A 14,806-nucleotide genomic window follows, 5' to 3' on the forward strand; every position below is an offset into this window, starting at 1 on the left:
ACATTGAAGTACTCTGACAGTGGATCAAGAAAGTGGCTCACCACTACCATCTTCTGGGCAGTTTTGAATGGGCAATAAATGCTGGCCTTGCCAACAGTGCCACATCCAATAAATCAGGGCTCACATCCATTAATACATCTTTGAAAATGGCTAAGATTTTTAAAGATAGTTATAACTGAGATCTGTGAGCAGAATTCCAGTCATGCACCTTTCCATGGACTGTTCCGAAAATTTAAAGTTGACCTAAAATGCTCAGATTCCAGATTTTGTAAGGAACGGTCACTGTATGTGCCACAGTTTTCAACATGACCACTTCATCTGTGATGTAATGGAGTTGGTGGACTCGAAAGAGCATAATTCTATCTCCCCAAGTTGAGAATATCAAACAACGTGTGCCTGTGAATTTGCCGAGATTGTGAATGTGCCAAAGGTGCAGGGAATGATAGGCTGTAAACATGGTAATAAATGAATGAACCTGAAAACATAAAACCCTATCAATTATTGATAGGGTTTTATGTTTTCAGGCTCATTCATTCAGGAACATTCAAGAGACAATACGCTACTTGCCACTAAATGATCCTTTTTTGAAGTTGGGTGTCTGTATTTGTTTTAACATTGTGTATTACGTTTTCATCAGAAAATGCATTGCAGGAAAAACTTGGTATTAACAAATACATTTTAATGAAAGATTTTGGAAGCAAAGTAAATATTTATTTCTGGCATTGTCTCCGGAGCACTGAGACCAATACCACTCCAGCCAACATTGAAGCTCTGATGTACGCAAAGTAATGGTCATCTTTAGAAACATCACCAGCTGTTTGCTTATGAAGCACTCCTACTTACAAAGACCTTACAAATATACACATGCACTCATAAGAAATCCCTTCATCCACCTTCAAGATTACACATCAGCCCTACTTCTTGATGTTGCATCTCTTAGCTGATTGCAAACATCATTATCTGTAAACTGGTAATTGGTCTGAACAATAAAATCCTCTGATTTAATTTTCCTGGGGAACCCTGGTCAATCTTCGGTTGCAAGAGGACAGGCCAGAGACAATGCAGCCACCTTCTCCAGCAGTGGATGGGGAGGGACAGCTCTCATCGTGATTCGACCATTGTTCTTGGGCTGATCTCCTGCCCAAACATTTTCTAGTGGCAGTGCAATAATTTACACTGCCTTGTTGACATCTTTGAACGGAGTGTTAACCTTGACATCAAACTATGATTGTTCTCCAGCCAAATATCTATATTTTAGGCATTCCCTTATTTAGGTCAGAAGATTTGAAGCAAGGGTGGAATTATAGGTCCAAATAAATTGCCGTTTTTAAATTACTTTGAATTTCTATAAACTTTGAAAATCAAAAACTTACAATGGATTTTTCAAGAGACAATACGCTACTTGCCACTAAAATGATTCTTTTTTGAAGTTGGGTGTCTGTATTTGTTTTAACAATGTGTATTAAGTTTTCATCAGAAAAGGCATTATATTGAATTGTGTTAAATTGTTTGCTGTAAGAAAAGTATATAATTGAAGAGTGTATTGCTGAACTGGGGCTTAATATTCTCTCTCCAGCTTTCTGATTGTGACGGAACAGTTTCTGAAATGTCCAGATTTGGTGTCTGCAATCTACACAAAATGGAACAATCAAGGAAGGTAGGTTAAAGCTGTAATTTGGGTTGTTACTGTTTCTTAAATCTTTGGTCCTGGCTATTCACAGCCTTCTTGCTCTAAACATCATTATCATAGAATTATACAACATGCATTCATACTTCGGCCCAACTTGTCCATGCCGACCAAGATGTCCCATCTAAGCTATTCCCAATTGCCTGCATTTGGCCCATATCCCTCTAAACCTGTTCTATCCATGTACTTGTCCAAGTGTCTTTTAAATGCTATTATGGTACATGCCTCAACCTTTCCTCTGACAGTGCGTTTCATATACCCATCACCCTCCAAGGGGCCAAAATGTTTGCTAAACAACATTTATGTATAGGTACACCAGCAAGTGGCTTACTGCACATAGGTTTTATGAGAACACACAACTAATTCAGAAACACCAGAAATATTCATAATGCATTTGTTTCTCTTCATTACCCTGAAGAATTAAAAATCACCACACTGTGTGAATACTGAATCACTGTTTTAAACAAAGCACGCACAGGAAACTGAAACTTGCTTTCAATGTCATTACATAATGGCAGGAAACATTGATATGGCTTTTTTGGTGTAATGACAGTGCTCCCTGATAGTTTCTCCATCATTATTGTTACAAAATTGGGGTCAATTATTATTAGCTATTAGAATATTCAGGAGTAAATCATAAATTGCCAACAATTCAAGGATATGAATTACTAGACACTCAGAAGCAAACATGGTGCATTTAATCTTTTGTTGCAGAATTATCATCTTGGAGCTAATCTCCGCAAAGCTGAGTGACAAGAATCTGGAAATTCCAGCTGGCAGTGATGACCTGCCTGTTCCTGTCAGACTAATGCAATTCCTGGCAGCCTGCTTCGTAGAGAAATGTATGGCAGTGTTGAAATATGCCTCTGATACCTCCGATGCAGAAGATGAGGTAGGGTGGAGAATTGTCCATTTCCTGGTGATGGCATTTATTAAGTGATAGATGGGCTGACACTGCAAGGCAAAAATGGGTGGTAATAGGAGAAGTAAAGAAACAAACTTTGGGCTTGGAGGAAATATAAGTGGGAGAATTTTTATCAGACAATGCTGTATTCATTGTTAGTCTGGAAGTTGCAATGTGCCATAAAAAGTCAAAGTGCTTTCATATTTGTTTGAAATATTTTTATTTTCTCATGTTATTAATGATTTGATCCAGTGCTGATGGCATTGTTAACCTGAAATGGTTAACTTGAAATAATAATTGGGTTTGAAGAAGGATCCCGACCTGAAATGTCACCTATCCATTTTCTACAGAGATGCTGCCCGACCTGCTGTGTTACTCCAGCATTTTGTGTCTATCTTCGGTTTATAATCCAGCATCTGCAGTTCATTTTTATTATATGGTTAACCTGAATGTGGTTTCTCTCGACATTGATGCAGCTTGCTCCATTGTGCAGTTCCAGCATTTTCTGTTCTCTTTTCTAACATTCTTAGTGTTGAGCTAAACTTGTCATAGAACATTCATTTAATTGCAAAAAGATGCATTGTATCTGTGATTTGGTTCTATTATTTTTGACTTTATCGCCATGGATAATTTCCTGTCTATTAAAGTCTGCCATTTAATTTTCTTTTGGCACAGGATGCTCTCATTGTAATCAAGCTTCTTGATATTCTCTGTGAAACGACCTCAAACCACGAAAAATTCAGCTATTTGCAGAACTCGCCTGCTCTGGTAGAGACCACTGTTAGTAAGTGCAAAACAAAGCTACATCTTTTAAATTAGATTAAATAAAAGCTAATAAAATATTTAGTATAAAGCAGTCCATGAAGTAAGACAAAATGCTGGAGTAACTCAGCAGGACAGGCAGCATCTCTGGAGAGAAGGAATGGGTGACGTTTTGGGTCGAGATCCTTCTTCTCAACCTGAAACGTCACCCATTCCTTCTCACCAAAGATGCTGCCTGTCCTGCTGAGTTGCTCCAGCATTTTGTGTCTATCTTCGGTTAAAACCTGCATCTGCAGTTCCAAAATCAAAAATATTTAGTTATTTATTTTCTGCAGCAGTTATTGTAGCAGTGAATTTTGTTAAAACAAAACATATGAGTATGTCAGTGTCTGCAATTTGTAAACCACAAGAACAAACTATCTTATAAGAGATCACTTTAAAACGTTGGATAGTTTAGATGTTATATTTCTAAGTAAAAGAGGCAGTAAGAATATCTTGAAAAAGAGAATGGAAAGGCAATATTCATGATGCCACTCTAACAAAGAGAAAACACAAAAATAAAAAGGGTAACCAAAAATATTTCAAAGCAATCTAAATAATTTAAAATGTTAAAAAATTGCAGTGATTATTCTTTCATTAGCTTAGCAGAAATTTTAGATTTACTCAATGATTGATAATATTGTGTAAGAAGGAACAGCAGATGCTGGTTGCCCTAATTTTAACATGCAGAAACTCATGCTAATGCAGATTTAGCTGACTTGTCTGGAACAAATTCTAGAGCACTTTAGGCAACATCAGCAATATTAGGTAATAAACCAGAACAATCTATAAAATTATATGTCTTAATGAAAAGCAGAACTAGAACATTTTGTGCCAGTTGGATTAGAACTGAGAATTAAGTATTTCAAGTTATGATACTTTCAGAATGGTTAGGATATGTTTTGGATGACATAATGCAAATGGGGGCCGTAGAGCTGCTGTATCACAGCACCAGAGACCCGTGTTAGATTTTGACCTGCAAACTCCATATGGAATGTACAGGTTCTCCTTGTGACGGCATAGGTTTCCGCCGGGTGCTCCAGTTTCCTCCCACATCCCAAAGACGCGCAAGTTTGTAGGTTAATTGGCCTCTGTAAATTGACTCTAGTGTGCATGGAGTGGATGCAAAAGTGGAATAGCAGAACTAGTGTAACCGGGTAGATGGTCAGTGTGACCTGTGGGCCAGTTTCCATGCTGTCTCTCTGGACTCTAAAGATATCTGATCTAGATTTTGGAATTAAAGTAACAAGTGAGGTTCTGTGCTCTGAGTAAATTATTTGGTATCAACCAAGGAAATGTATTGTCCAATTTCATTTTTATCCTCTGCTCCTCACAATTTTCATCACACAGATATATGACCAATATGCTTAGCAAATAAACATAATGGATGTGAAAATCCTTTATTTGTACTGTAAACCTGCCAAAAATGTGAGGATTTATCAGTCCTAATGTAAGCTTGCCTTTGATGGTGTCATAAATTTTAATTACAAATAACAACCTCTTAAAATTTAATTTTGCATCTGTGGAGTTTAATTTCTATGTACTGTAATTATCATTGCAGATTTAATTATGTTAACATAATTTTTGTGTCTTTTATTTCTCCACTATTTTTTCCCATTTTTTGATTCATGATTTTACATTTAGTTAAATTAACTAATCATTTATTTAACCACCAGAACCAGGCGCAGACTCAGTTAGGATTTCATATTTAAATTAATGAGAAGACATACCAATGCGTGTCCTTGTTCTGACAGCTTCAGAACTTCTGAGGCCATCGAACTGCTGATGCCTATTTGACAATGCACATGGCAATTCTCTATGCAAGTGTCACTATAATGAAGGGAAAGCATTCAGTACAAATCAAAATCAGTAAATACACTCAGGAATAGATAGGGTGAATGCACAGAGTGGAATGGATAGGGTGAATGCACAGTCTTTTTTATCTAAGTTGGGAAATCAACAACCAGAGGACATTGGTTTAAGGTAAGAGGGGAAAGATACAATAGGAACCTGGGCGAATATTTTATCACACAGAGGGTAATGGTGTATGGAGCAAGCTGCCCGAGGAGATAGTTGAGGCAGGTGCTGTAACAACATTTAAAAGACATTTGGACAGGTAGATGGATAGAAAAGATTTTGAGGGGTATAGGCCAAACATGGGCAGGTGAGACTAGCGTAGATGGGGCATCTTGGACAGTTTGGGCCAATTGGGCAAAAAGGTCTGTTTCCATGTTGTATGACTCTGTGACTTCACTGGAATCATACCTATCTCATAGGAAGGTTGTTGGAGACATGACAATGATAAGCTAAACAAAAAATTATTCCCAAATTCAGATTCGCAGTCATAATGTTGATAGGAGTTTTTTTGGCAAAGTCACAATTACTCTTTTAAGTATTGATGAGAATAGAAAATTGAGAACTTGAATTTTCTTGCCTCATCTTTTCACGATGTGAGAATCAACAAGATACTTATGAAATACAGTTATAATTAACCCAGCAAACGCCTGAAAAAAATTGTGATCAGTTTTAGTAATATTAATTTACAGTTAAGTATTGCCCACTGCACGGGGAAAACTTGCCCAATCACTGGCAAAAAAGGAAGGCTAGATATTTGTATTAAGGAAATGGAGGTTATTTCCCCAGTTAGTTTTAGACTGTTCAAATAAAGGAAGGAAGCACTGGTGCTCGGTAGGATCAAAACTGTTGAGATAAATCTAAATAATTGGAAAAACAATAGCCACAATCTAATCTGAAATCTTAAAAAATAAATTATGCCATGATGAGAAAGTAAAATATCTCCACATTACATAAAAAGAAAAAAACATTGAATGAAACCATGAAACTGATGTAGAAAATAAGAAATGGAAGAGCTGCTGGTATACTTTGCGAAAGAATTAGGGATACAAAGGAATAAAATTGGCAAAGCATATTAACTAAATGACAAGTGATTGTGGAGTTTTAAAAAGCAGAGCTTTCTGTTGCCCTAAAGCATGATTTCAAAAAGACCGATATGTAGGTGCCGCAAGTAATTAAGAAAGCTGAACAGCTGGTTATTGTTAATTGTTAGAGGAACGGAATGTGAAAGTAAGGAGATTATCTTCAGTTAGAGCATTGGTAAAACAACATCTGGAGAGCTATTTACAATATTATTTAAGGAAGGATGATGTGTTAGAAGCTGCGTAAGGAAGGTCTGCTAGACGGATATCTGGAATGGTCAGGTTGTCTTGTGAAGAAAGATTAGACAGACTCAGCTTGTGTCTGCTGTGAGTTTAGAAAGGTGAGAGGGGATTTGATTTGAAACTTGCAAGAGCAATTGGTTTCTTGACAGGGTGATTATGGAAAGTTTATTTCCTTTTGTGGGAGAATGTAGAATTAAGGGTCAACGGTTATTAATAATATCTATATTATGACACTTTTTATGACACTTTTTCTCCCAAAGGCTCCCGACTCCTTAGAACTCTTCTCCAAGGGCAATAGCAGCAAGGTCTTGAATATTTTTAAAGTAGAGATAGCTAGGTTCCCGTTAAGCAAGCGGGTGAAAGCTTACCAACGATGTACTGTCTTAATTAAATGGAGGTTCATATTTGAAGGGTGTAGTGGCCTGAAATCTATCAGTAAATAAAGTTCAAAATGTAGCTTTATGTGGTTGACTTGAAGCCTGGCTTTTTTTACTATTAGCCACGCTAAACTTCAAACTTTATTTACTGATAAAGTTTACAACTAATAGATGTGTTAAATTGTGGAAGGGTAAAAGAGAGAGGGCCATTAGGCTGGTTGGGTAGGGATATAGATAATAGATATAACGTATGAAAATGTGTAATGATCTTTTATTTAAACTGCCTCATTACTTTGAAAGGATGATGGATATTAATTTATATTATTCTTAAATTTAATTTCTTGTTGCAGAGCTTTTGTATGAGACCCGCCTTGTAGGAAGGCAAAGCAAAAATATTTTTACAGCATCCCAATCTTTATCATTCACCAATCAGATTACTCATCCTGCAGTTGGATTTAAAGCACATCTCATCCATCTGATTGGGAATCTTTGCTACAACAACAAGGAAAACAAAGATAAGGTGAGAACTTTTAACTTGAGCATTTAACATAGAAAAAGGACTTTCCCTGGAATTACGCTGGAGATGGTGAGTTTAGATCTGAGAAGTTTTACACTTAATCTAGAAGTAAATGATCTGAATCTTAATGGAAATACTTTGTTTATTTTGGAAATATATTGTTGAAATTGATTATTGAATTATTAGAGTTAAAAATATTTTAATTTATTGAAGGTCAGTAGATCAAAGGATCAAACCCAATCACTGATTATGGAATGCTTTTGGTAATCTAGAACATGACCTTCATCGATGCCCTCCCAAAATCATATAAAGTCCCCTTCAGTGCTGGACATTGAACAACTCATTCTCTCGTTTATTTCAAAGCTCTGATTTATCTGGTGAAAGCAACAATGTATATCGGTAAATAAAAGACTGTCCTTGTTTGAGCTTTGATCCCTGTAGAGATAGCTATTCACTGTTACTGGGGGCTACAAATGACTTTGGTGTTATTAAATGTAAGGAGAGAAAAACTCTTCCTTTTGCACAGTGTGTACAAGATCAAAGGTGTGGATAAAAGAACATCCTCTCAACTGAATGATGCAAGCATTGCCTGAGGGGAAAATAATGACCTCAAAGTAATATTATTTACATATGGTCTTCTTCATTCAATTATTTATGTATCTTTGTCATCAAATAATTATAGATTTGAATAATTTACTCAAACCCCAGAAACATCCCTTTAGATTTGAGCTTGTGATTAAATACCAAAATTGTGTTTCTAATTTCTAATTTCTTATTAGTGTCGATTAGTAATCTCTTGCATTGATTTCATCAAAATCACTACAATTGGTATGATGAACACAGCAAAATTGAAACTAGGGCAATTTATGATCCATTGCTTTATATCTCAGGTGAAATTCTAACTTTGGAATCATTCTTTCAAAGGTTATTTTAAAGATATTGTATTTCAATACTGCATGTGTACAAAGGTTGGCTGAAGAGAGAGTTTTGAGAAATATGTTAAAGGGAAAAAAGAAGAATTGGAGACACATGTTTATTGACAAAATTCCAAAGTTTAGGCTTAGCAATATTAACTGGCATTGGTGGAGAAATAGACAATAATGTTGTAAGATGCTGGAATTGGAAACATGCAGGGAGTATCTGAGGTAGGAAAAGCCACGGCCTGGCTTTGAACTCTGAGTAAGAATTTTAAATGCAGGGTATTGCAGGATAAGGAACTAATACAGTTTAGCAACACAGGTTATCAATAATAGATGTACAACAAAATATCGGCAACAGTTTAGGATGAGCTGAAGTTTACAGATTACTGGATGTGCTTTTCTGTGAAGTTTTTAAATGGATGGATTTTTTTCAGTTAGGTTAATATTTTCCTCTCATTCTAGCAAACTACATTCTAATTACAGGCCTTTATGGCTAAGTTAAGACTAACATTTAAAAAAAATTCCGACTTGAAGGGTTCAAGATGGCGCCCAAAAGGTGGAGATTTTTGTGTGTTGACCCAGTGTGGTCTACTGTCTTACACTTTTATACTTGGTATGATTGTGCCTAATATATAATAGGATTGTCACTGAACTATATGCACTGTAGTTAGGTAATACAATTGCAACAATACAATTGTAAATCCTTGTTGATGGTGACATATCACGAACAAATAATACTTTTCCTTCTCCAGAGATGTTGCCTGTCCCGTTGAGTTACTCTAGCTTTTTGTGCCTATCTTTGATTTAAACCAGCATCTGCGGTTTTTTTCTACATACTTTTCTTTAGGCTTGCAATTGTAGGTTATATTCATTCATATTTAGGATTTTCTTCATGGGAGGTATTTAGAACTATAGAAAAATGTGTCAAAAGAAACATACATTGCAAAAGCAATGGAGCTGCTAAAAATAATAGCAACGTGAAAGTGGGATATGTGCAATTTTGAGGTGGCTTTATCTCTGTGACTTGGGTCAAGCTACTCATACTGATTTATATTGGCGGTACAAATCCTATTAAAATATGTTTTTTGTCGAATGTCATTTGTTCAAACATGTTTTATGCGTGGCTGGGGAGCTCAGAACTCCAGTGAAGGAGATTTTACTAAATTTCAAATAAATTGGTGACAAGATAGAACATGATTCTTTTGAACTCAATATTAACTATAGTTGGAATGAGGTTTGCATTGGATTTTTGAATTCATAAATAAAACTTATGTATGTGAATGGAAAAAAAAAAGATCTGCAGGAACTGGAAACAAAATAAAAACTGAAAATGCATTAAACACTCAGTAGGCCAACCAGCAATTGTGAAGATAGAGAAAATAGATAACATTTCATAAGCACATATGAACAGTGAAGCACAAAGGATGCATTTGGCTCTATGATTCAAGTAGATCTTGGCAGACCTTGTGTGTCAGCAACTCTTTCCTTCAATAACTCCCTTTTCCGTAATGCCCTTAATAACTAAAAATCTATCACTCTACTCTGATTAAGCTGCATGTCAGGCTGAGCTTCCATAACCTTTTTGAACAGAAAATTCCAAAGAATTTCTTAACATCGAGGTGAAGCCATTTCCTTTATCATTTCGGCCCTGAATGGCTGACTAATTTTCTGTGACAATGACTGTTGGTTCTAGTCACCTTATTCTCAGAATTCCATACTCCTGATCTTACAAATGTAACTTAGGTTGATTGATCTTATGATTGCTAGTGGGGTACCGCAAGGCTCAGTGCTGGGACCCCAGCTATTTACAATATATATTAATGATCTGGATGAGGGAATTGAAGGCAATATCTCCAAGTTTGCGGGTGACACTAAGCTGGGGGGCAGTGTTAGCTGTGAGGAGGGTGCTAGGAGACTGCAAGGTTACTTGGATAGGCTGGGTGAGTGGGCAAATGTTTGGCAGATGCAGTATAATGTGGATAAATGTGAGGTTATCCATTTTGGTGGCAAAAACAGGAAAGCAGACTATTATCTAAATGGTGGCCGACTAGGAAAAGGGGAGATGCAGCGAGACCTGGGTGTCATGGTACACCAGTCATTGAAAGTAGGCATGCAGGTGCAGCAGGCAGTGAAGAAAGCGAATGGTATGTTAGCTTTCATAGCAAAAGGATTTGAGTATAGGAGCAGGGAGGTTCTACTGCAGTTGTACAGGGTCTTGGTGAGACCACACCTGGAGTATTGCGTACAGTTTTGGTCTCCAAATCTGAGGAAGGACATTATTGCCCTAGAGGGAGTGCAGAGAAGGTTCACCAGACTGATTCCTGGGATGTCAGGACTGTCTTATGAAGAAAGACTGGATAGACTTGGTTTATACTCTCTAGAATTTAGGAGATTGAGAGGGGATCTTATAGAAACTTATAAAATTCTTAAGGGGTTGGACAGGCTAGATGCAGGAAGATTGCTCCCGATGTTGGGGAAGTCCAGGACAAGGGGTCACAGCTTAAGGATAAGGGGGAAATCCTTTAAAACCGAGATGAGAAGAACTTTTTTCACACAGAGAGTGGTGAATCTCTGGAACTCTCTGCCACAGAGGGTAGTCGAGGCCAGTTCATTGGCTATATTTAAGAGGGAGTTAGATGTGGCCCTTGTGGCTAAGGGGATCAGAGGGTATGGAGAGAAGGCAGGTACGGGATACTGAGTTGGATGATCAGCCATGATCATATTGAATGGCGGTGCAGGCTCGAAGGGCCGAATGGCCTACTCCTGCACCTAATTTCTATGTTTCTATGTTTCTATTGCATTATTTCTATAACATACAATAGGATTATTTAATGTAACCATGATTTATGTAAACAAATTTGAATTTACAAATTCCTTTTTACTCTCTGTGCCAGCCACCCACTTTTAAATCCAAGACCCTTGAAAGGAACATAATTTATTGCCTGTATCAAATTACATAAACTATTTAAAACAAATATCAGTCTGACAAGGAGGTTCAGACTGGAAACGTCATCTGTCCATTCCCTGCACAGATGCTGCCAGATCCGCTGAGTTCTTCCAGTGCTTTGTCTTTTGCTCAAGATACCAGCATCTACACTTCATTGTGCCTCTATACAAAAATATGAATTGGCAAATACTTGACACCAACGAATATCTGTATCTATAAAAGGTCTTTGATCGGAAGACAATTAATTAAGATCATTCATTTTGTTTGCTTTTTTTAATTGTGGTATTTTCAGTGCCATAGAACAATGCAAGTCCTTAAGGTGGGAAAGGAGAGCTCACGTGAAACAATTCAGTACTTTTAGAAAATTGAAAGATGGTGTTTTTGCCGATCTGAAAATAATGAGTTGCTTAAAATTGGACGTTTTAAATTATACTTGGGAATAAGTTATTCCTTTGTAACTCTCCGAGTAACAAGAGATAACTGCACATTTTCAAAAAGAATTGCAGTGTTTAATGGAAATGCAGGCTTGTCTCTTCTACAATGCAGTAAAATAGTCCTGATGTATTGACATTGTCCACATTGGCTATGCATTTGGTGAAATCTTCATATTTCCCATTGCATGCTGTTAATGGTCTACAATCTGACTGCACTGATATTTCAGGGAAGCCTCATCGAGTGGGTATATGGATAGTATATTGTAAGGGAACCAAGAGAAGAAAATTAGATTGGCTGGGTGCAGTGAGAAAAATATATTGAAATATCATTTGATCATCATTTTTTCACTAATCATATAAAATGTTATTCTGTCATAAGCAGTTGCCTCAGATGTTATAAAGAATGAAGAACATAAAGAAATTGTAATTAAAGTTTTGAGTTTAATAAAGCTGTTTCCTTTCTCCCCATTCCGAAAGCAGAATGCTTATCACCTAGTTTAGCTTGAAGTATGTTGTTCCTTGGATAGTATGTAAGAATAATTATTTTTACAAAACCGTAATTATTTGAATTGACATTTTCCTTCTTACTAGCATTTACTTCTCTTTCCTCAAAAGCATTAACTCTTGTTTAGGATGTCGAGCCTCAATATTGGCTGCCTTAAAACGTATTGTCTTATAGCTAATTATTGACATGGCAGCCTTGACAATGAGTGAAAGGATTAGCAGTCAAATAATCTGTCTTCATCACTTTTCTATCTTTAATCAGGAGCAGGAGAATTGCCTGGTTTTAATTTTCTTCAGCATGGTACCAATGACCTCATAATTTTTGGGGAAAAAAGATCATGTGTTGAAAATGTTGTATCAGCTCTACTGTTGGACAGTTGATTGATTTAAGTAATGGTGTATGCTGTTACAGTGAAACATGAATACTTTTAACTCTCATTAGAATATGTTGTACCCTTTAAATTTGAATTAATAGTAATACGATAAGCAATGGGATGGGCTCAACTTCTGTTGCTCCATTGACATTTATGTGGTACACACTTGTAATATAATGCACATTATATCATTAAACGGAAATAATATATTATAGTGTTATGTGATAAATACTGATGTCCCAAGATATATTTATGTTCGACATTGCTTGATAATTTTGTATATTTTATCGTGCTCTAGTTTTTATAGCACTTGATTGAAATAATTTCTGCTTTTGGCTAATTATTTTGAACAGTATCAGCTTGGCTTTTCTGGTTTGACTTTTGATAGGATTGAATTTTTAGCTAGTTAATTATTCCCATGCGTCCATTGTTCAGTGATTATGATTGCTTTTATTTTGTAACAGAGGGACCAGGTGTGATTGCCTGGATTGAACAGTAATGTCTCAAAAATGTTTTAATGGCACGTTAATCTCTTTTGGCAATATTGGTTGAAGAGTAAATATTGGCCAAGAATTTTGCCCTGTTTTTTAAATGATACCAGGTAAACTTTTAAATTCATCTCAGAGGGCAATTGTCTCCCCCAAAACAACTATACCCCAAATCCTGAAACATTGATATATAGCTCTCATTATGAACTTAAGAGTGTACAGTAGGATTTGAATCTGTAAGTTTCTGATTTAGAATCAAAGAGTCCTCCATCTGAGATGAAATTTATACCTAATAAGCTAGAATATATTTAGTATGCCATGTACCAACCCAGCCCTGGCAGAACATCAGTTTGGTTTGGATTAGAATAAAAAGCTATCTGGTTTGCTTCTTTATAAATAAATGCACCAAGAGTGTAGAACGGGATGGGGCAACTGTCTGAAACGGATGGGAGTGTGCATGTAGCATTGAAAGTGGTTCTTTTTTCTCAGAATATAGGGAACTACCACAATTGTTATGGTTTTGAACATTTTTCTAATGTTAATGAAATCAAAAATAGAATTTTATTCCCTGGCGCTTTGTTTACAGAATATAATTGTACGGACATTCATCTGAATGTCTGAGGATCACACTGGACAATGTTTATGAAAGAGTTTATGAATGTATTGCTGAAAAATACTAATCACAATTGTACACATTTGTAACTCATTAAAAAACAAATTCTTCCCATGCATTGAAGAGAATCTGTTCCTTTTCAAAAATCGCCCCAAGCCTCAATCTTCAGTTCTTTCATCCCCTCCACCCCTGACTCACTGCCTGATTTTTTTTTTTCCCCTGCGGATCATCTGCCAGAACAGTCACACCCAAACACACTTCTCTGATCTCCATTTTTCACAGTGGCAGAAGGAAGTGGAGAAAGGGTCGTTACCCGTGTTTCTGGATTTTTGGTCTTCTCTACGCGCTCTAGTTTACATTTGCCTGCGTCATTTGCCAATTTCATGCGCATAATGGCATAATTATTAGCCCTCATGTCCCTGTGGCTTGGTGTCGTATTTTATTTTGTAACACAGCTGGAAAGCGTTGATATTTATGGCATTATTCTTTAAAAATAAAAAAAAATAAAAATCCAAGTTGTGGTTTCTGTTAGCTAAAGTTTGCACCCATGTTGAGAGGCAGTAAAGGCAGCTATTGTTAATACACTTCCCAACTATGAAGAGAGATGTGAAGACATTTTAAATTGTAATTGAGAAGCTGTATTCAAATTATAGAATTATAGCCACATTCCATTGTAGTAATATAGATTTTTAGATTTAAAATAAGAACATTGAAATGTAATGATCTTTAAAGAAGTATCAAGGCTATTGATGCCTCTTCCAACAATGTTATGCTAAATTCAGTCAAGTGGAATGGACTTTTGCAAGTGCTTTGTTTAATCCTGTTAACAAACGAATATGTTGTTCGAAAAGCTTAACGTGTGTGGTAGCATCTGACTTCGTAATGATACTGTGGTCACAATATTTGCAAAATATTAAACTTGGTGGTTTCTTTGTAAAAGGCATGCTAGTAATTTAAAGGCTTTCACTTTCTTCCTTGGTTAGGATTGACTTACTCCAGGGCATTTTGGTCTATTTTCCTAAACCATTATAAGATGTGGTCAAAATGCAAATCACCAAACT

General features: G+C 36.3%; 1 protein-coding gene across 1 annotated transcript in view; it reads left to right on the plus strand.

The window, feature by feature from the left end:
• The window catches only part of atxn10 (ataxin 10), a 113,788-nt gene that overhangs the window by 17,572 nt on the left and 81,410 nt on the right, over positions 1-14,806 (plus strand). The window contains exons 6-9 of the mRNA XM_033037549.1: positions 1,577-1,657; positions 2,402-2,579; positions 3,267-3,375; positions 7,299-7,468. Coding sequence (XP_032893440.1) covers positions 1,577-1,657; positions 2,402-2,579; positions 3,267-3,375; positions 7,299-7,468 — 538 coding nt within the window. The remainder of the gene's footprint in view (positions 1-1,576; positions 1,658-2,401; positions 2,580-3,266; positions 3,376-7,298; positions 7,469-14,806) is intronic.

The sequence above is a fragment of the Amblyraja radiata genome, chromosome 19 (assembly GCF_010909765.2).
Source record: "Amblyraja radiata isolate CabotCenter1 chromosome 19, sAmbRad1.1.pri, whole genome shotgun sequence".
Classification (NCBI taxonomy): domain Eukaryota; kingdom Metazoa; phylum Chordata; class Chondrichthyes; order Rajiformes; family Rajidae; genus Amblyraja; species Amblyraja radiata.